The 21,758-nt window shown below is 44.9% G+C and overlaps 1 protein-coding gene across 1 annotated transcript; it reads right to left on the bottom strand.

Moving 5' to 3' along the window:
• Positions 1-2,333: 2,333 nt before the first annotated feature.
• On the bottom strand, positions 2,334-19,973 carry F2R (coagulation factor II thrombin receptor). Its single transcript, XM_030323384.1, has 2 exons — positions 19,700-19,973; positions 2,334-5,501 (listed from the first exon to the last, which is right to left on the bottom strand). Exons 1-2 carry the CDS (start codon positions 19,785-19,787, stop codon positions 4,306-4,308), a joined length of 1,284 nt encoding a protein of 427 aa, XP_030179244.1. The 5' UTR covers positions 19,788-19,973; the 3' UTR covers positions 2,334-4,305.
• Between the last annotated feature and the right edge of the window lie 1,785 nt (positions 19,974-21,758).

The following is a 21,758-nucleotide window of genomic DNA, read 5'->3' as shown; positions in this document are numbered from 1 at the left end:
CAGCAAAAACATGCTGATCAATTGAGGTCTTTTTTCCCCCTAAGTAAGCTCTAAGCCCAACCTGGGGTTTGAACTCAGGCCCTGAGATCAAGAGTCTCATGCTTTACTGACTGAGCCAGGCTGGCATCCCAGGGTCTTGTTCTTAAATGCATCATAGTATTGCCTATCCCACCCTCGCTCATGTTCTCACTTCCCTGCATGGGTCACACAGCAGCATGCTAAAAAGGCCCAATATTGCGGTTATTAAAATAGGCAAAAGAGGCAGACTGGCCCTGCCACCACCTGATGTGTTCAGGCTATAAATGCAGCTTTCAAAGCTAATCTCCACAGTGCTTATGAGTCATTTCCTGAAGTTGTGAGCATATAGCCAGCTGGTTAAAAACATACTGTGTTATCTAAATTCCAAGATGCTTCTGAATCTGACCTCTGGTTTTCTGTGTTTCCAGAAGACCAACAGGCCCCATGACAAGAAGTATGGAGCCTGATGTTCACTTTAGTGATGCTGCCAGGGGTGGTTCATAGCAGCTGGCTGCAAAACAGACCTCACACAAAGCTTACTAACTTCTAAGCCACACTGGACCTGCTGCCTCGAGTCAGTTGCCATTGCTGTAAGGGGCTGACCCCCTCAGCTGTGAGGCTGCCAGAAACTCAATGTGGTGGCTGGTAGCTGGGAACCAACTGTTTGCCCTTATAAGTGCTTTCTAATTATGGCTAATTTCTTTTTTTTTTGAAGATAGATAGATAGATAGATTTATCTGTCTTTATATATATATGTATATAGCATGTGCAGGAGAGGGGCAGAGAGAGGGAGAGACAGAGATCCCAAGCAGGCTCCTCACTGTCAGTGCCGAACGCGATGAGGGGCTTGAACTCACGAATCGTTGAGATCATGACCTGAACAGAAACCAACAGATGCTCAACGGACTGAACCACCCAGGCGCCCCTGAATAGGATTGATTTCTGTCTTCTTGAAGGCAATAAAGTTGGCAAATCTTGCATAAGAGCAGGGTTCTCAAGCTTCTTCGGTTGAGGATACCTTGATACACTTAAGAATTACTGAGGACCCTAAAGATTTTTCACTTAAGTAGGTTATATCCAGTGGTGTGTTGGAGTCAGCTTGTATCAGAATTCAATACTCAGGAATTTTTGAAGCCAACTGTTAAACCACTGGAAGCTTGAAATTGGCAGCTGAGAGGGGGCATTTACACTATGGAAACAGGCAAATGCTACAAATCTGGGCCTTTTTTCTTTCTCCGGAGATCAACAGCAAACCACTGATTCTACCCACCAACATTTACCATATTAGACATTAAAATGGAGAACGTTTGAAAAGATTTCTTTCACTTGGAAATAACAATAAATCTGTGACATATTTTTTCTTTTTAATTTTCTTCCCCAAATGATTATTGATTTTCTGAGGAGAGTTGCACTGTTTTCTGTTTTTGTAAACTTCTTTAATGGCTGGTTTGATAGACAGTCAGATTTTCTTAACTGTCTCTGCTTTCAGGCTGTTGCAATATCATGTGCCATGCAGCCTCCAGAAAACTCAACTGTATGGTAGTGAGAAAACCAGAGCAGGAAAAGGCAAGTAACATCGTTAGTGTTTTAAGATAGGTTTGACTTCATACATCCCCTAAAAAGGTCTCAAGGACTCAGAATCACTGCCTTGAAGCATTTCTTCTCTCTGTGTGCACTGTGGCTTACTTAACCACACCTCGCTCATAAAACACAGGTTGATCCTGTGGTCAGTTACTCTCTACACACATTTGGTCTAGTAATGTTGCCAGAAACAGCCACCCAGCGATGTCACTTCTACCAGGAAATTACTCTTAACGACTGTTTTCCCGCTTAATTTTTATGACACCTGGGGGAAGATAAGCTTCTAGTGGAGGGTCCAGGCCTCACACATTTAAAAAGCTTGGTCATAAACACTGCTTAACTTTTTCCACTTGCTCGCAGAGCTCAAGACTTCCTAAAGGATATGCCAACATTTAAAACGATTTCTTACATTCATAAGTATAACCTCAAATTTTCCACATTTATATTCAACAGCCAAAAGACCAGAAGCAAGACGAGGAGGTACCACGATTGAGTCGTCAGAGGGCTGAGGGAAAGGTCAGAGTATTCCCTCCTCCACCGCCTTTAGACCTGGGGGTGTAAAGGCATCCTCGAACTGCTAGCCCCTGGGGTGCTTCATCATCCCCTGTGGGTTCCCTTGACCCTGTCCACATCAATGCACATCGCCTCTTCATTAAATACTGTTCAGCTAAGCCCTAAGACTGGCCTTCCTGCCAGGACCCTGGTAGATACAGTCAAAATTTATTCCAAACAAATACCAAGCAAACTTTGATGTTTATTAATATGTTATATACATTTTTTTAAAAACAGAAAACATAAAAACAATGACATAAGTACACAATGATAACATAGTAATGATAGTCATATAAAGTCAGAGGTATATTAATATTTCAGACTGAATAAACAATCTCCACTGAGTTGAATAAAATATAGTAACTAAGTTAATAAAACCCATGCTAAAAAAATAAAATCGATGTTAGCTTATCCTTACATTATGCTCTTTCATGTAAATTATTCTATGGCATTTGGAAAGCGTTTGCTCTTTTGAAAAGGTAAACATTTGCCTTGAAACTGTTTTATTTTTTTGTTTAAAAGGCCAACATTGCTCCATAAGGAAAAAATATACATTTCAAAGTAATTTTCAAATTATTTTGTCAAATCCATGAGGATTTCCTGTACTTGATACGAATCATGGGGTTAAAAAATGCTTTTAAAATCATCTCATTAACTCTTTAAAAAAAAGTAAATGGAAAGACAAGAATAATTTTCCTAGATTTCAAAGTCAGTTTTAATTTCTCCTATTATTTCTCATCAAACTAGCATAAATGATTCTTTAAAAATTTTTTAATTTTGAAAACATTTGTAAATAAATAGTGTTCAACCAGCGTAGAACGGAAGACTTGTTTTTTAAAAATGTAATTCCTGTATTGTGTTATGTTTTCATCTGAAGTTATAACCATTGGAAACAGTAGCCCAAAATGTTCAAAGTTCTTCAACTGACGATCCTTGCTGGTATGAAACTTGCATGGTTACACTGGGCTAAAAAAGCTTCTTTAGATAAGGACATATTTACTTATCATACACATACCACACCCTGTACTGGTCTACTTCGTTCTTTTTGAGGGCAGGTCTCAGTCGCAGTCAACTCTGTATGCCCAGCACCCATCATTGTGCCCAGAGCACACAACGTGTGTTCATGTTTGCTCCATGAGTGTTTCCATCTGAGAATGGTCCTTGTGAGATAATTGCTGGAAGTAAATGGGACCTCCTTCTCTATTCTTAAAACGGGCAGAGAAAAGTCTTTTATGTTCATTATCTCCTGGGATAGTATAACCTACTTTGCCAAATTCTAATAGACAACAGAGTTCACAGCCAGCCCTTGTGGGAACCGCAGGAGGAGAAAGTAACGGTGGTGGCCCTGGGTCTGATCTCTGGGAGGCTCAGCTGGAGGGTTTGTGACCAGTCCGTGTCTGAAATGGCCCTGCTTTGTATCTATTGCTTGGAGTCCTCCTTCTGGGGCAGGCTGCTTTGAAAGCCAACCTAAGGTCACTCGTGGGACCTATGCTCATTTTTGCTTTACATACAGAGGGCGTGAGACATCTATCTGTTTTCATAATCTAAAGAATTCAAACTTTGATACGTTTAAAATGAAAAACAGTAGAACCTTTTCTACACACAGATAGTGCTAAGTCTTATCCCTTAATAACTTAAACATTGCTGTTGAACAATTTCAAAACACATTTATTTGCAAAAGCTGTATGAGTCCAAACCACGGAATCCCTCCCTATTGATGAACATCTTCAGACGTTCATCCACCAACCTAAACGTTGCACATAAAATCAGAAAACTAGGGTTTATTTCCTAGGGGGGAAAAAGACAGGGTTTCAAAGTGCCTATTCTATACTGCGCTCCAAAAGATACAAACACGTGTGTGTGGTGTATGTATGCACATACACACATACATAGTAAGTCACATAAATATATAAAAAAATGACATTCAGTTATTACTGTAGCACTGGCAATACTCTTGGAATAACACTGTTTTCTATTCGTGTTATCTTTTCCTATAACTAATACATATGATTAATGGCTCTCATAGGAAAGAGGCATGCAAATTATAGATGTGTTGCTTTTGATCACAAATACCTTTTTGGCAAGGAATAATAGAATCCTCAGGTTACTCACTTTTTTAATCTTTTCTTTTCAACTAACTGGCAGTCCCTTTTCCTAAGTTAAGAGCTTTTTGTATATGCTATTACTGAGGTTACTAGAGCAAGTATCCACTTTACTTGCCATCAACTGACCACTGCTGTTATAGCTGCTGGGATCAGAACTTTCTTTGCAGCATAGGATACTGTAGAGGTACCTCTGGCACTCAGAGGAAGCATAATAGTAAATCAAGGGATCAATGCAACAGCTTATGCTGCTAACACAGACACACAGGAGGTAGGCAAAGTAGGTGGCTTCTGCCATGGAATCTTGAGAAAGGAATGAGTAATGCACAATCAGGAGGACATTTGTGGGTCCAAAGCAAATGATGAAGATGCAGAAAACAGCAAGCGACAAGAACAAAGCCCGGGACTTCTTGCTCCGGTTGGCAACGGCGGAGGAGCTAAGACATCGAATGATAGACACGTAACAGATTGTGGAAATGATCAGCGGTACAAAGAAGAAGACAGCAGAAAAGGCTGAGAAGTAAAAGGCATAATAGTCTTCGAGCAGGGTTTTATTGAGCACGTCATGGCAGGTGGTTATGTTGAGCCCCGGCATCTGGGTGGTTTGCTCCTTGAGGAGGAGAGGCACCACCCCGGCGATGGCCATAGCCCAAATGGCCAAACAAGTGAAGGAGGCCCTTCCCAGAGTGCGCCAGGAGAGGGATTGGATGGGGTACACCACAGCCAAAAACCGGTCAATGCTAATGACTGTCATGAGCATGATGGAGGCGTACATGTTACAGTAAAATGCTGCAGTGACGAAGCGACACATCTCGGACCCAAATTTCCAATCAGTGCCGGAGAAGTAGTAGCTGATCTTGAACGGGAGTACTGACACAAACAGCACGTCTGCTGTGGCCAGATGCAACATGTACACCACAGCAGGCTTCTTGATCTTCATCTTCAGGATGAACACGAGGATGGCCATGACATTCAGAGGAAGGCTTACGACGAACACACCAGTGTAGACGGAGGGGATAAAAAGCGTCAGCCAGGCACTGGTCAGATATCCTGAGGCATCTTTCGAGATGGGCAGAGAGGACGGTATTTGAAGAGGATGGCTTCTGTTGATGGAGCTTAATCTGTCTTCAGGGAACCCACTTCCGTTTTTCGCCTCGTTGTCTTCCAGTGGGAATGGTTCAAATCTGTCGTTGGTGTTCTTGAAAAAAAATGACCGGAGGTCCAAGGTAACATTGGGTGCTTTTGACTCTTTAAAAAAAAAAAAAAAAAAAAAAAAAAAAGAGAGAGAACAAATTAAAAAGGCAAACTAGAGAGTACATTTTATTTTTATTTTTTGTGTTCTTACTAGGAGAGTGGTAAAGAGCAAGTAATGCACAATGGGTTACAGATCGTATCAGGGAATTAGCGGACTCAGAATACCGTACAGCATTTTTTGTTGGCACAAGCAAACACTTAAAACTATGCTCTTCAGAATGACAGAGGGGGGAAAATAAGGACAGAGGGGAATGATATGTTTTCGGAGATATACCCTGAAGGCATCAGGAAAGGATGAGGGCCTGACGTGAAGGAAAACAGCAGCGACTTCTTTTCCACACTACCTGCCGTCTCTATAAACAAATCACTCCCAGGCTCTATGACTTTGTTTTCCTCCACAGGCCTTCGTGTGTGTATTTTCTCCATTTAGTTTGCAGACACCCCTTGAAACCCATCCTTCCCAATGGAAACATCTGCAGGAAGGCAAGGGGACTTCCTCAGTTATGGAGCTAGAGCCAAACTCAGAGTAGGACTGAGGACTCCCATTTCCATGGCCATTGTCCATGTGACAGGAGTTTTCCTCTACTATCTTCAGTTTGTTTACACAATAGGATGTCCCAAATGTCTCATCACATTTGGACCCAAACCACAGTCCTTCGGGTCATCTTCTAATATAACCACAAGGTGCACACCACCTAGGTCATCTTCCTTCTCCTTCCTGAGGTCTGTGGAGGAGCAGATATTCTGGGCTGATGGCCTTCCTCAGTTGAGTTCCAGAATGCTACCTGCATCAACGCCGATGCCAGGCTAACCAGGCTCTTCTGAGTGTCAACCAGAAGTCAAAATAAAGGCTCAGTTGCAGACTTCCTCCTTTTACCATCATCTTCTACCAAAAGCACCCAATGAAAGTGTTCATCAAAGAATGGCCACACTGAGCTGCTGGAACTCCACCAGCTGTTCCTTCTGGAGAGCTTCGGCTAAAATTCTGCCATTCAGGAGACATGGACAAAGAGCCTTTGTTGGGCCTTGGGAAGCTGACAACTGGGAAAGAAACCTCAGAGGAAGAAGGGCAAAGTGTCCATCACTGAAAGTGGCCTCAACAATGGCTGGACATGCAGGTCCCTGAGAAGTGATGTTAGAGACTTAAAATCTGGCTACAAATTGATAAATACAGTGAACTGTCAAACTTTTGTTCTCATCTTTCAGTGGTGGACCCTTTGCGCAAACAAACGTTTACAGAGAGAGGCATAATGTAACAGAAGAGATAGTGTCCCACCGGACCCAACCATCCCTTAGATAAAAATTACAAACTCTTGACCTTCTGCCTCCCTCCAGTCAATGGCCTGAAGGCATTTAGGTTCATCAGGTAGTACTGGGGAGAGGAGGAATGAATATTGAAAGAAAGGATGGTGTCCAGTGACTTTCTCGTTTTCTGGACTTTCCTGTTTAGCTTGAGGGAAGGCCAAAATCAGTGGCACAGAAGATAGCTAAAACTGAGATAAAAAACCCAGTTTCCGGCCTGAAGAACCAGAGGACAGAGTTCAGGGCCATTCTAGTCACTGGCAAGTGAGGAGAGAATTCTAGAAAAGGAAAAAAGTCAGAGAGGGGAGTCCTAAATTCCAATGTGCATTTGCCCTGGCCTGTGGCTGACTCTGGAATCACGTACATGTAAGTGTAAAAAGCAGCCCTGCTGAAGACAGAAGAGCTGAAGCGGCCTTTTTGCTCAAGATGGAGAGCTTGCAGTTTGAGTCCAACCAAATGTATTGCCTGCTACAGCAAAAACACCACAATTCTTCAGAGAAATAAAACAAAATCCTGAGTCTGTAGAATGGCAATGTCCAGGATATAATCCCAAATCATCTGACACAAGAAGAATCAGAGAAATGTGACCCAGTCTTAAGAAAAACGATCATCAGTGGAAACCAATCCCATGATGATCCAGATGTTGGACTTAGCAGATAAGGATTTTAAAGGATGTGTTGCAATGAACTAAAGGGAACTATTTCATTGAAATGAATGAAAAAATAGGAACTATCAGCAAAGAAATCAACCAACGGAAATTCTAGAACTAGAAAATAAAATACCATCGATTGGCATCTATTTCCAAAACAAGGAGCACAGCTAGAGGAGAACAGGGACTGGAGGTGAAAGGTTGAGGTGAGGCTACCTCAGCAAGGTCCTAAGTGGGCCCCTGAGGGTGAAGGGGTGGCCTGGCGTGAAGGGGAGATCTGTCACCAGGAAGGACAAATGTCTCCAGGGATGAGCTTCTGAGGAAACATGTATGTCTCGATTATTCCTCAAGGGTAAGAAACCATTCCTACGAATATCTGAATCTCTAGCATCCTGCACATGGTAGGCGCTCCTTAAGTTGGCTTTTATTCCCAGATTTGACTTCTGATATTGGCTCTGTCAGGAATCACTTAACCTTTCCGAACTCAGTCTCAGAATCATAAAAATGGGATTCATATACCTGTCTGGCCTACAAATCTGGAGCCAGGTGCATCCCATGTGAATTAGGACATGTGGTAACTTTGTAAACTATAAAAATTAATCAATGTAAGAAATTAATATCATCCTCCTTTCACTTCAAGGGAAGCTTGCTTTTAGACACAATTGTTTGCTTACTCTCATTATTTTTAGAGTTTACTTATTTATTTTGAGAGAGAGAGTACATGCATGCATGGGGAGGGGAGGGGCAGAGAGAGAGGGAGAGAGAATCCCAAGCAGGATCTGCACTGCCAGCACAGAACCCAATGTGGGGCTCAATCCCATAAACTGTGAGATCAAGACCTATGCCAAAATCATGAGTCGGATGCTTAAGTGAATGAGCCACCCACATGCCCCTACTCTCAATTATTTTAAATTAAAATGGAATCTATGCACCTCTTCCCTACTGTTTAGCAATATTTAATTTTTCAGTGTGATGAGGAACATGAACAGGTTGTAAAGTATATAGCCCCAGCATTCAGAGATGCAAATCAAATTTCAAATTCACAGCCTTTTCCGGAAGTATAACTTTCTTCCCTTTGTGATGCATCTAACTTAATCTGTGTGCATACTGACCCAGTCACAGGGAGGCCTAACACCACTAAGAATAGCCCCTGTGGGATGTGAGGCTACCTCAGGGTCATAACGAATAAGTCAGAACTGAAGGAAAAGAATGAATGGGTTCTGGCATTTTAATACCACAAAGATAAGTGTCCTTAAAAATGCTGACCCGGGGTGCCTGGGTGGCTCAGTTGGTTAAGCTTCCGATTCTTGGTTTTGGCTCAGGTCACAACCACATAGTTTGTGAATTCAAGCCCCATGTCAGGTTCTGTGCTGCCAGTGCGGAGCTTGTTTGGGATATTCTCTTTCTCTCTCTCTCTCTCTCAAAATAAATAAACTTAAAAAAAAAAAAGCTGACCCAGAAGAACCTAAAGATAACACAATTTTACTCTGCAGTTTGGAAACTTGGCCTGATTAAGGACTTCCGTCACGCATGGAGGGAAAAAGTACACACACACAGGCCCGCACAGACAGGTATGAATTCAGACATTACCTAGAGGAATGACATAATTTGAAAACCACTGAGCACTTATAACTAAGCCTCTTAGACACTATCTCTTCATCTGAAAATAAAACTGTTGTTGGGTTTTACTCTATGTTTAGTACTCCAGCATTAAGTATTTGCTTTAAAAAAATTTCTTCCCTGGCTAGGTCTTTTTAGGCAGTATGGTGTTTATAACGGAAACATTATACCCACTGAGACATGACATTTTTACAGGCTGGAGCCCAGGAGGAATGCATAATCCCTTGATTAAATATCATTACCTAAGGCGTCACCTTTTCTTGCTACTATAGGTTTGATATTTTGGTTTTTCTGGAATTAAAAAATGTCAGGAAAAAAATTTTTGATTTAAGTATATACCAGCATCAAAGAAAGAACAAAACCAATTCCAAATAAATAGACATATCCAACTAACTCAAGCCCCTTAGGCTGAAATTCAGTTTGAGTATCTCCCTTTTTCTCCCATCCTGGCACAGCTCACAGGTCAAGGAGAAAGCGCCTGTCAGTGTGCCAAACACTCTCTCAATTCATCTGTGGTTTTGTTGTTAAGCTATGGTTTCAAACACACACAAAAAGCAGCTCAAGTCCTAAAATCAGTTCTCATACTCCTTGCTAAGTTTCACTCAATTTAGGTTTCTCTTACATGACCCTAGAGTCGTTTTGTGGTTCAATACAGCACACTGCTAAATGCTTAAATATGGACTCTCTAACTCTGGAGAAAGTCAGGCCATGCTTCATTTATCTTTGATGAGATCTAGCGTGGAAGCAGAGTGGTGACTAGATGCGGTACCGAGGTCCCTTGGGATCCTAGAATTTACACCATGCCAGCCTCCGCTGAAGCACCAGCCTTGGTTCTGACTCAGAGCTCCGGCCTACAGGGCTTTTGCTTTGTAGGAATTAGCAAAGCAGAAGTCTCAGGACTTTGCCCACATTCCCACACAGAGCAGGACAGCTGTACCCTGCACTTCTCCACAAGTGAATCAACACTACAGACTAAAGAGAAGTAGAGAAGAAGATGATGGAAAATTAACAGAAACATATTAATTCCATCAAATGACAAACAGCAAAATTACTGGAATACTCCACTGCCTCAAATGCAAATACACACCATTTTCCAATATAAAGAACCAGAGCTCCTGAAAGAAATGGCTAGTTCCAGATGTGGGGTAAGAAATACACTAGCTGAATCTCTATTCTTTAAAGAATATTAGGGTCAAGGGGCGCCAGGGTGGCTCAGTCGGTTAAGCGGCCGACTTCAGCTCATGTCATGATCTCGCGGTCTGTGAGTTCGAGCCCCGCGTCGGGCTCTGTGCTGACCACTCGGAGCCTGGAGCCTGTTTCGGATTCTGTGTCTCCCTCTCTCTCTGACCCTCCCCCAATTCATGCTCTGTCTCTCTCTGTCTCAAAAATAAATAAACGTTAAAAAAAATTAAAAAAAAAAAGAATATTAGGGTCAAAAAAAAAAAAAGAATATTAGGGTCAGGTTCGACTCTGGAGTCTGGGCTCTCACTGGCCAAGGTGTGACAATTGGCCACCAAAAGAATAATGAATGACAAGAGTGACTTAAAACATTTGAAATAGGTCATATATGTTAAGATCCAGGAGTTCATAATGATCCTCAAAGGAAAATGAAACCTTTTTGGTCACCTCTGGAGGAAATGAGGGGACCCTGTACAAAAATTGGTAAATAAAAGCAAGATTCAAGCATTTACCCTGCCTTTTCTATATAAATTGTATTTTCAGGGAAACAAAACAGTCAATGAGAGAAGGTTCTTTTTTATAAAATAATTCCAGCTCACAAACGCAGAAACAATAACAGATTTAGGAAAGCATCGTTTGGAAGCTCTTGGTGAAAAAGGTACTCAGTCTAATCAGGAGTGGTCACTAAAGCCACTGGATGAGAGGTGGATAGAAAACTTCATAACAGCCGGAGCAAGCAAGCAAATGCCTGAATCGGCTGAGTAATCTTTTTTTTTTTTTAAGATTTCATTCTTTTTTTCTCCTACTGAGTAATCTCACGATCACAAAAAGAGAGGCAATCCTGAGATGCATCAGAAGTACACAGTACCACTGCCGATTTAGTCTTACAAAAATCCAAACCCGAATCTGATCAAGCCTGCTGATGTACCTACCATGTGACAGAAAATGCAGGCGACAGATTGGCACGATGAACAACCAACCCTATGTGACGCAGCTGGCCGGATCCAGCGGGCAGGGGAGGCTCCGTGACAAATGACCCAGTTTCTTTGAAAAATAAACAGCCATGAAAAAGGAGGAGAGGGGAAACAGTTACAGAGTAAAAGAGACTTAAGAGACATACCAACCAAATGCAACGGTTGGCTTTGTTTGATCCTGATTCAAACAAAACAACTGTAAAAAGGCATTTATGAGACAATCAGCAAAATCTGAATGCTGACTGAATAGTGCATGATATCAAAAAATTGATATTCATTTTTTTAGGTGATATAATGGTGTTATGGTTATACATAAAAAAACCGAGTTCTTATCTCTGAGGATATATGTCAATGCATTTGTGGATGAAATGATGTATGTGTCTGGGATTTGCTTTAATATTGTTCAGTTGGGGAGGAAGAAAAGTAAGGTGTAGGTAAAACAAAATATGGGGAATAATTATACTGTTCACTTTTGGGTATGTTTGAAAGTTTTCATAATAAAAGGTAAAAAAAAAAAAAGGAACAACAAATATTGTATGCATAATTACTTACTCCTAGAAACTAAGGACAAGGGTTTTTGCTTGTTTTCCTTTTATTTTAGTCTTGAAGGGAAAAAAGTTCATGAATGTGTAAATGAACATTGTTTTACATTTAATGAATTCACGCAATACCAACTCCTCAAAGGCTTTTCTGGAATATGGAGGAGTTGTTATGAAAAACACTTAACATGTGTTGAACACCTACTCTGTGCTAGGTACTTCATAACTTACCTCATGTAACTCTAACATTTCTACAAGATAAGTATTATAATCCCTGTTGTATGGACAATATACAGAGGCAGAGATAGGCTAAGTAACTAATCCAAAGTCACACAGGAAGTGGAGGAGCCAGGATTTGAACCTAGATCTTCCTGGCTCCAAAGCTCATACCCTTTGAACCATACCGCATTACCCTGTCTCTTTAAAAGACCTGAGGGGTGCCAGGGTGGTTAAGTGGCTGGCTCTTGATTTCGGCTCGGGTCATGATCTCGCGGTTCATGAGTTCAAGTCCCATATCAGGCTCTTCGCTGACAGTGTGGAGCCTCCTTGGGATTCTCATTCTCTCTCTCTCTGTCTCTCCCTCCATCCCTCCTTCTCTCTCTGTTCCTCCCCCACTTGTACTCTCTCTCTAACTTAATAATAAAAAAATAAGACTTGAGATTTATGACCTACTCCTAAAACAGTATAATTACTTTCCTCTAACCTTTTCAGCAAACAAATGAATGTGCCCTTCCTTGTAACTAGAGCAGACGGTACATGACCAGGTGAATATGTAACTTAAGTTGATGATGTTCTTGATCACTGCTTGGGAATTCAGGAGTCCTGCTGACCTTGGCTACACACCAATCACATGCTAACAACCTAGTTCTCACAGACACATCAGTTGTAGTACAGAGATGTTCAAGGACAAAACAGAAAAACCAATCTTTTTTTCTTGAAAAAAATTTTTTTAACGTTTATTTACTTTTGAAATAGAGAAAGACAGAGTGTGAACAGAGAAGGGGCAGGGAGAGAGGGAGACACAGAATCTGAAGCAGGCTCCAGGTTCCAAGCTGTCAGCACAGAGCCTGATGCGGGGCTCGAACTCACAAACTGTGAGATCATGACCTGAACCAAAGTTGCATGCCCAACTGACCGAGTCACCCAGGCATTCCAGAAAAACTAATCTTTAAAAGAGTGTTCAAGATAGGGCAGAAGCAAAAGCAGCAATGAACAAAAGTCTCTGCGATGAGAAAAGCAGAATTAAAGGTAGAATAAGGTAGGCACTGACTGCAAGGTTTAGAAAAGGTTGCCAGTATCAGGGGCTGCTTTCCCTTCTATCCCACATCCCTGGGGCAGGGACTCAGCTGGAAGCACAGGAGAGCAAACTTAAGATGAAGCTGGGAGAGGAGTTACAGGGGAACGCAAGATAAAAGCAACCAGAAAATTTCAATGTGGGGGCACTCAAGGCTAGAACAGGCACAAAGATGACAGAAGAGAAGCATGTGGGGTCCTAGGCTGGAGCCTCCTGGAGGCCAGGGCTTGACATGGGGGTTAGGACACTAGCAGGCTTCTCTGGGAACAATTCTGATTCCCTGGTTTTTCCCATTCTTCCGGCCTGTTTAGTCACAAAAGTTAGAAGCCCTGAGTTCCAGGTCCTGGGAACACTGCTCTCTATAAAAACAAGCTAAAATGAAAACTAATTCACTCTAAAAGATGTTAATAATCAGTTCCTCCTGGTACTAAGCTGTCTCTGTCCCCAAACCCGCCCAAGTCCTACTGCAGTCTGTAAACCTGAACTCAGACAACGTGGATTCTAGACTGTGACAGAAACTATCATGAACAGCACTTCGTGGAAAGCAAACTCTTCTCACAAAACAAGTAAGGTTGTCAATTCTGCTAACCATGGGACAATTCACTGAGCCTGCTACACTATGCTTTACATGATGGTGGAGACTTGATAATGGTTATGAAATCAATTTAGAAGGCTTAACAAGCATTTGAAAAAGTAGAATACTGTAGAAAATACTGGACTTCATAGCACATGGTAAAGGTGAGTATAGTTCAGGAGAACTTTTATTTCATGTCTATGTATATACACAACTGCCCATGCATATTTATTGCACACACACACAACTACTGTGTCACAATAAAAAGTGTATTTCTTAGTCTTTACTGTTAGCAAAAAAAAGAAAATACTGGAAAACACTATTCTACAATACTCTAATACCTGACTTCTAATTCATCATGGACTTGAAATACAGATTACATAAGGTCCTTTCTTAAAATTAAGTAAATTTGTTTTCAAGTGCAAATTACAGGTTATTCCTGTTAGGTCAAAAGGCTGGTTCTTTTGAAAGTAAATAAAGAATGCATAAAGGCCTGTAATGGCCTTGAAGTGACAAAACTTCATCGGATGCCTTGGGGTGGAGGAAAAGGAGGTTGTAACTTCAGAGGGTTTCTGCAAATACCATCACAGGATCAGTGTGGGAGAGGGTGTTTGGAGGAATTGGACGCTCATACCCAGAAAAAACAATCTCGGCCCATGGGGAGAGCTATTTGCTCTGACAGTTCTGGGTATAAGCAAGAGAAGACAAAAGGAAGAATGACAGAAACCTCAAAATAGGGAAATAAACAAATTTCTGAATGCTGAAACCAATACCAGCCTCATAGTAAAAAATAAACCATGGCTGTGGTTCCTCATGACTCTTCCTGAATGATTTCCTAAGTATGCACAGCACAGGGGAGCCTGCACACTCCTGAAAACTAGTGAGAGGGGAGGCCTCCAGAACCCAAAGGCCACATACTGTATGATGCTATTTATACAAAGTGCAGAGAAGAGGGCTGCCTGGCTGGCTCAGTTGGTGGAGCATGTGACTCTTGATCTCAGGGTGGTGAGATTGAGCCCCCAGTAGGGTGCAGAGATTATTTAAAAAATAAAATAAAATCTTAAAAAAAAAGAAAGAAAGAAATGCAGAGAAGAGGTAAACTCACAAAGACAAAAAGCAAATCTGTGGTTGCCAGGGGCTGGGGGAAGAAGGGGGCTTAAGGGGTACAGAGCTTGTTTTGGGGTGATGAAAATATTTTGGAACTAGACAGATGTGGTGGCTATACAACATCGTAAATGTACTAAATACCACTAAACTATGTACTTTATTATCTTTTAAAATGTTTATTTATTTTGAGAGAGAGAGAACGTGCACATGCGAGTGGGGGAGGGGCATAGAGACAGGACAGAGAATTCCAAGGAGGCTCCTTACTGTGGTGCAGAGCCCAACTTGGGGGATCATGACCTGAGCCAAAATCAAGAACTGGAGGCTTACCCCACTGGGCCACCCAGGCACCCCTAAACTGTATATTTTAAAGGGGTTAATTTAACACTCTGTAAACCTTACCTCAATTTAAAAATATACAGGAAAGAAAGAAAATGGAGTTCTGAGGGAAAAGAGGAATGTGTGTCTAAACAGAGGAGAGCGGGGAAGATTAGAAACCAAGGGTCTTGGGGATTCCATTGTCTCTGTGGAACTGCACACACTTAAGGCTCAGCTGAGGTCCAGTGTGTGAGGGTGACAAGGACAAAGATGAACAGAGTGAGGGAGGGAGAAGGGGCAGGGAGGGCAGTGGGAGGACGGCTGGCCAGAAGCATTTTGGAAAAGGAGCAAATTCAGAGCTGGTGAGAAAGTGCAAGTTAGGGTTCATAGCACACCAATCCATTTAGACATAAAGGGCTGAGAAATACTGAATTAGAAAGATGGAGAGAGGGGTGCAAAGGCATCCAGCAGAGAGGACATGAGAATATTCCTGAGAAGGGGCCCCCACTCCTCAGAAACATTCCCTCACACAAAGGAAGGGTGGACTAATTTAGGGGGAACCTATATCTCTATATGTCCTATAAAAATAAACGTCAAAGGCATAGGGGATGAAAAAAGTGAATGAGGGAAGGAGGGAGGGAGAGAAGGAAGAAATTAATTTAGGTAGATTTTTAGAGTAGAAGGCGACACTTGCTTTTCATAAGAAATTTGGCTTTCAATCTTACAGAGGTTTCTGGTCTGCTTAGGGTAGAATCAGTGTCCAGTTTTGTGCCTTTTATTTAGGCTTAAGATCACAGTCTCTCAGTAACAGCCAATTAATTAGAATATTCATGAGTAGGGATGCATTTATGGCCTGTCTTATCACATGTTTGCAAAAGTAAATGGTAGGATACCACAACCTAAGCATAAATGTTCCCTAAACACCTCCATGTGCTAGGCCTGGGCTACAGACCAATGGGGTGCAGACTTTGCGCTTTAGGTTTTCTGGAGAACCTAGGAGTTACCCTTCTCTACAGGGGGTCTGGATGGCTTCTTCTCTATGGGGAGGGGGGCAGGGGGAAGGGCTGGATAGAGAAAGCCAGAACTTAGGAAAGACAGGCTTGTGGTCAAATACCAGATCCATTTTTTGCTAGACTTGTGACTTAACCATTTGGGGTCTGTTTACCTACCTGTAAAATGGAGATGACATCTACTGAAAGGACTGTCATAAGGAATAAACAAGAAAGTGTATGTAAAGAACCTAAGCAAGATGTTGCTGTAGTAGGTGCTTGATACAGAGTGGCTGTTTTTAATTAAATGTGAATACGTGGGGTGTAAGGGAGGGCATTTTGGCCAGAGGGAGAGGCAGGGGGATAGAAGCCAGAGAAAGCAGAGCTCCTTGGAGGAGGAAGTGAAGGGTGGGGCTGGGGGAAATATAGGTAATATAACAGGTTATGTAAAGAGGAGGCTGGATAGAGGCTGGGGACCCATCCTGCAAGGGGAGGGGCACCTCACTCTATGCTAAGGAGTTGAGCTTGACCTTCTGGGCAGTTGGGCAGCATGTAGAATCTTCCACCCAATCCCCTCTACCATGGTCACCGTCAGCTGTTCTCGAACCCTTTCACCCTCCAGATCCTCACAAAATTTACAAACGTCGCCCCTTGGATGTTGGCTCTCTTTAATGAAGGCAAGTCATGTCACTTACATCGCATGGACAAAGGAAAGTAAACCAGCTAATGAACTCATGAATTTCTCAATAAATGTCGGCTGAATGAACACTGGTTCTAGACTCCCTGGGGATAAATGGAAGTTTATAATCTTAACTGGACAGATGAGATACCCACATAGTGACAGTGCAGGAAATGCCAACAAGAGTGGGGACAAAAAGTCCCAAGAGCTTCAGGAAAGCTCAAACTGGTGGGCAGGGCCAGCCTGGAGGGCTTGCCAATGCCTGGGGTCTCACAGTTCCTCCGATCGCATACAACTGGTTATGACAGATACTCTTTAGAGCTGCCTGTGAACGGTGATAAGAAAAAGCAGACCTATTTTTAGTTGATTTTATTAGTGATTTAAACTCTCTAAAGACAAGGCCCCACTTATTTCCTGCATGCAGGGCCCCTTCCCCCATTTGGAATTTCGGTATACTGTCTCTGAGCCTTAGTTTCAGAATGGTAACGGGATAAACATCTGCCTTGACCAAGTGTTCTGACAGGGTAATACTTTGTTTTTGTTTTTTTTCCAACGTTTTTATTTATTTCTTTTTTGGGACAGAGAGACACAGAGCATGAACGGGGGAGGGGCAGAGAGAGAGGGAGACACAGAATCGGAAACAGGCTCCAGGCTCTGAGCCATCAGCCCAGAGCCTGACGCGGGGCTCGAACTCACGGACCGCGAGATCGTGACCTGGCTGAAGTCGGACGCTTAACCAACTGCGCCACCCAGGCGCCCCAATACTTTGAAGTGCAAATGCCTCCCAACCCAGGGTCTGACAAGGAATAGGACACTTAGCCTGAGCTCCTTTTCCTCCCTCGGTGTCCCTTCTTCTTTCCCTCCCCAAGTGGTTCCAGAATCCACTGTAGACAAATGAGCCAGTGTGTGTGTTCAGTTATCCGCCCACACCGGCTAGCCCATCTTAGCATGCATCTTCTCAGTTCATAAGGAAGAAAGCAGAGCACAAACAGCAGCCTTAACTTTACTCCTTAACAGAGACCAAGAATCTTCCCCCGAGGCCACTGCGAGGAAAGGTGACTACAGTGGGTCAGCGCTTGTATAAACTTGTCCCCAACACTACCATCCAAATCACAAACAACAATTTGTATTCTCAACAACTTGTCCCAAAATAAAATTACAAAGTCACATAATACAGCACATGTAATACCACACACAACGCTCAGTTCTCCATGTTTCCTCAAACACCCCAGCAGATAATGCCAGTTATCCACAGCAGCTTGGCTAGCTCCTGCAAAACTGGGCCTGAAGCTTTTATTCTTCCCAAAAGCACCGTGTCCAAACTCACCCTGAGCAAAGACGGAGAGCAGAGAAAACACTATTTTTGTCACCTCTTATTCTTTAAAAAAAAAATTTTTTTTAACGTTTATTCATTTTTTGACAGACAGAGTGAGTGGGCAGGGGCAGAGAGAGAAGGAGACACAGAATCCAAAGCAAGCTCCAGGTTCTGAACTGAAAGCACAGAGCCCAACATGGGGCTCGAACTCACAGACAGTGAGATCATGACCTGAGCCGAAGTCGGACGCTTAACCAACTGAGACACCCAGGTGCCCCTTATTCTTTTTTTTTTTTTTAAGGTTTATTTGTTTATTTTGGGAGAGAGAGAACTCGAGCAGGGGAGGAACAAAGAGAGAAGGAGAGAGAGAATCCCAGGCAGGCTCCATCCTGTTGGTAAGAAGCCCCATCAGAGGCACCATCACACAACTCTAGGATCATGACCTGAGTCTAAACCAAGAGTAGGATGCTCAACCAACTGAACCACCCAGGCACCCCACCACCTTTTTCCTGATGCACCTACACTAGGTTCCAGTGTGAAAACAATGTCAAATACTCAATCTGTCACCCATAAGAAATCCAGCTAGAATCTGTTTGTACATGAAAAAAAATGAGGGGGAGGGGGCTAAAATCTTATGAAGTACTATCGCTATGAAGAACCTGAAACATTGTTTCCCCCCTCAGCTTCAAACTAGTGTCTTTACCAGTTAGAAACAACTTCTCTGTCCTGCTTTTTAGGGGTGAGGGGAGTTTGGAAAATACATTTATTTGGTCAAGTAGCCAGATACTTAAAAATACACACTAATGGCGAGAATTATATTCTGGTAAGCAACCTCCTCCTTGCAGCATGCCAGAAACAGAAATACTGAACTCCCATAGTGTCCAAGGGAGCCAGGTTTTGGGGAGAGGATCTCTCTTTCCTCAGCTCACTTGGAAGACTGGGTTCTGGGTAACAAAACGTCCCAGCCACCAGCACCATCACTGAGGCCGCTACCACTGCCTTCCTGTGGCTATCCTGTTATCACCATACATTCCGCACCATGAGCACCTCCCCATACACACGGCCCGTGTCAGAAGCTGCTGATATTGATTTTCTACTAAAAGTCCCCAGTACTTAGCTTTTCTCTACACCATTTTCCTCGCCCGTAATATGTGCAAGAGAAACAATTCCAGCGAAGCAAAACTTCAGCGGGAGCGCTTCTCCACTTCATGTTGAAAAGGCCAGAACGTAGACTGGTGGAGCAACCCAAGACCCGTTCTTTTTGGGGCGGTCCTGGGAGAAACGGGTCACACGGTGACAACAAAAGCAACGAGGGGCCAGGGGCCTCAAGCTTCCCCAGGAAAATGTGACCACCTCTTCCTCCTCCCTATCCAACACCACGTCTCCAGAAGGCTGCATCCTCCGAAACCAAGTGCAAAGGAGCACGGCTCATAATCCCCGCCGGGATCTGACTGGGGGAGACTCTGGATCTCAGCTCAAATAGCTGCTTGGCTTCTGGAGCAACCTGAGACAAAGGGTGCGGCCAAGGGCACCGCCGTCGAGGGGAAAGCGCAGCCTGTACCCATTCGGTCCCCTCTCCCGCCCGCTCCATTCCCGCGGGGGCCCCGGCTGCCGGGCCCACAACGAGCAGGGAGGGAATACCGGAGCAGCTCTCACCGGAATTGCCGCCTCGGGTGCGGGCCGACAGCAGGGGGCCGCACAGACTGAGTCCCGCGGCCACCAGCAGCAGCCGCCGCGGCCCCATTGTCCCGAGGCTCCGCGCGGCTCGGGCAGACGGCCCCGCCTCCGAGCGGCTCGGGTTCCCTGCGCTCTCCCTCTCGCCGCGGGGTCCAGCCGCCCGCCGGGGCGCACGCGCGGGCGGGCAGAGCGCTCACTGCCCGGAGATAGAGGGAGGACGCTCCGCGTCGCCCCACTGGCCGGAGTGTCTGGTGGCGTGTGCGGTGGCTCTCCGAGGGCGCAGGCGGAGGCGGAGGCGGGGGGCGGAACCCGGGCGCGCAGGAGCCAAGGCGCACGAGCGGGGAAGGGCGCCCCCCGGCGCCGAGTGTGCGCGTCCAGGCGTTGGCCGCCCGCCACACGCTCCCCTCCCCCTCCCCCTCTCCGTGAGCCCCTCGGCCGCCGCTCCGCTGTCCCCGGCTTCGGCGACCCAGCCTCTCGCGGTGCGCCGCACCGCGCGCCCCGCCCTGCCCCGGTCCCGGCAGCCGGCCACTGCCCGGCGGGGGAATCTAACCGAGACAGTTTTTCCTCCGGGCGCCTTTGACCCGACAAACTCTCAGTGACTCAGACCGGCGGGGTCCTCGGAACAGGGCGGCGCGGCCTCGGGAGCTTTTGCCTTGGCTTCTCATGACCCTCCTGGGGAGCAAAGGCGTCGGCAGTGAACTTCCGAGCAGCGATGCGCCCCGGGGCGCCGGCCCCCACGGCCCCGGCCGACACCTTCCCGACCCGAGCCAAAGCGCCCCCCTTCAGGCCGAGCGCTGCTGCCCTTTCGGAAACTGGGTCTTTAGCTGAAAGGTTCAAAGTGACTCGTGTTTTTTAACTTAGGGAGAGTGGACTGCAAAGTTTATCCTGCAGTAACAAGGTAGCCCCTAATGAGAAGGAGCCTTTCTGTATGGGCAGATTTTTTGACATTTTTACAAATTCGTTTCCCTTTATTTGCTGAAGTTAGTCTTTTCCTGCGTGGGGCACTTACGGTTTCGCGGACTGACTTCGAGGGGAACTCGTCAGGCCGAGCCCGAGCGCAGCCTCTCGCCGCTCCCGCCCCGCACGGCTGCAACCTTTTGTCCTCTGACCGCGCTCTCCGCCCCGCCGGGCGCTGGAGCACCTGCGCAGCCTCCCCCGGGGTCGCGGCCGCTGCGCGTTCCCTGCGCCCCCGGCACGGCTCCGGCGCCTGCCTCCCGAGGGCGGCCCGGGTGCTCCGAAGGCATCCCTCGCGCTTTCTGGGAAGATTGTACGGGAGTTTGGCGCAGTTCGGCCAAATTCGAGTCGCAGGGTGGCGGACACCGGGGGACGTCGCGGCTGGGGCTGGGCGGGGAGGAGCACGCGGTTGATTTGGCTGCCCAGGCAGATCTGGTGGGTGTTAAAGACCGCCGCGGGAAACGGCTACCCTCAGCCGGCCTTTTCCGGGCAAGTTCACCCGCAGCCCCTTCGCCTCTTCGTTGTGCGGGCGTGTTCTGCACTATGTGGTTGATAAAACTACTTGAGAGTCATTGGTCGGGTTTAAGCTTTCTAAAAAGGGAATTTCGCTTTGAGAGTGTCATTCCCCAGTGAGAGCCCTGACACTTAAACTAGGAGAAAAGAGAGGAGACTGCCTCGTTTCCTATATTCCTCCCATCGTTCTCAGAGGACAGGACCTTGTTGTGTATAGAAGTCGCTCAATAAATGACTGAATAACTCGTACATAGTTACTTAAAAAAATCTTTTCCAATTCAATTCTCCAAGGAAAACATATCCAAGAGTAGATGTGAACCCCTGAAATTATGTATTTCCTCACTCCCTAACTTATACTGTTTTTCATACATCCTAAGATGCCATCGATTTTAAGCCTCATTTTAGGGGTGCTTGGGTGGCTCAGTTTGTTAAGCTGACTCTTGATTTCGGCTCAGGTCGTGATCTCACTGTGAGTTGGAGCCTCACATGGGGCTCTACACTGACAGTGCCAAGCCTGCTTGGGATTTTCTCTCTCTCCCTCTCTCTCTGCCCCTCCCCTGCTTGGGCTCGC

The sequence above is a fragment of the Lynx canadensis genome, chromosome A1, assembly GCF_007474595.2.
Source record: "Lynx canadensis isolate LIC74 chromosome A1, mLynCan4.pri.v2, whole genome shotgun sequence".
Classification (NCBI taxonomy): Eukaryota; Metazoa; Chordata; class Mammalia; order Carnivora; family Felidae; genus Lynx; species Lynx canadensis.
The sequence above is the reverse complement of the archived record's forward strand: the minus strand, read 5'-3'. Positions and strand labels throughout refer to the sequence as shown.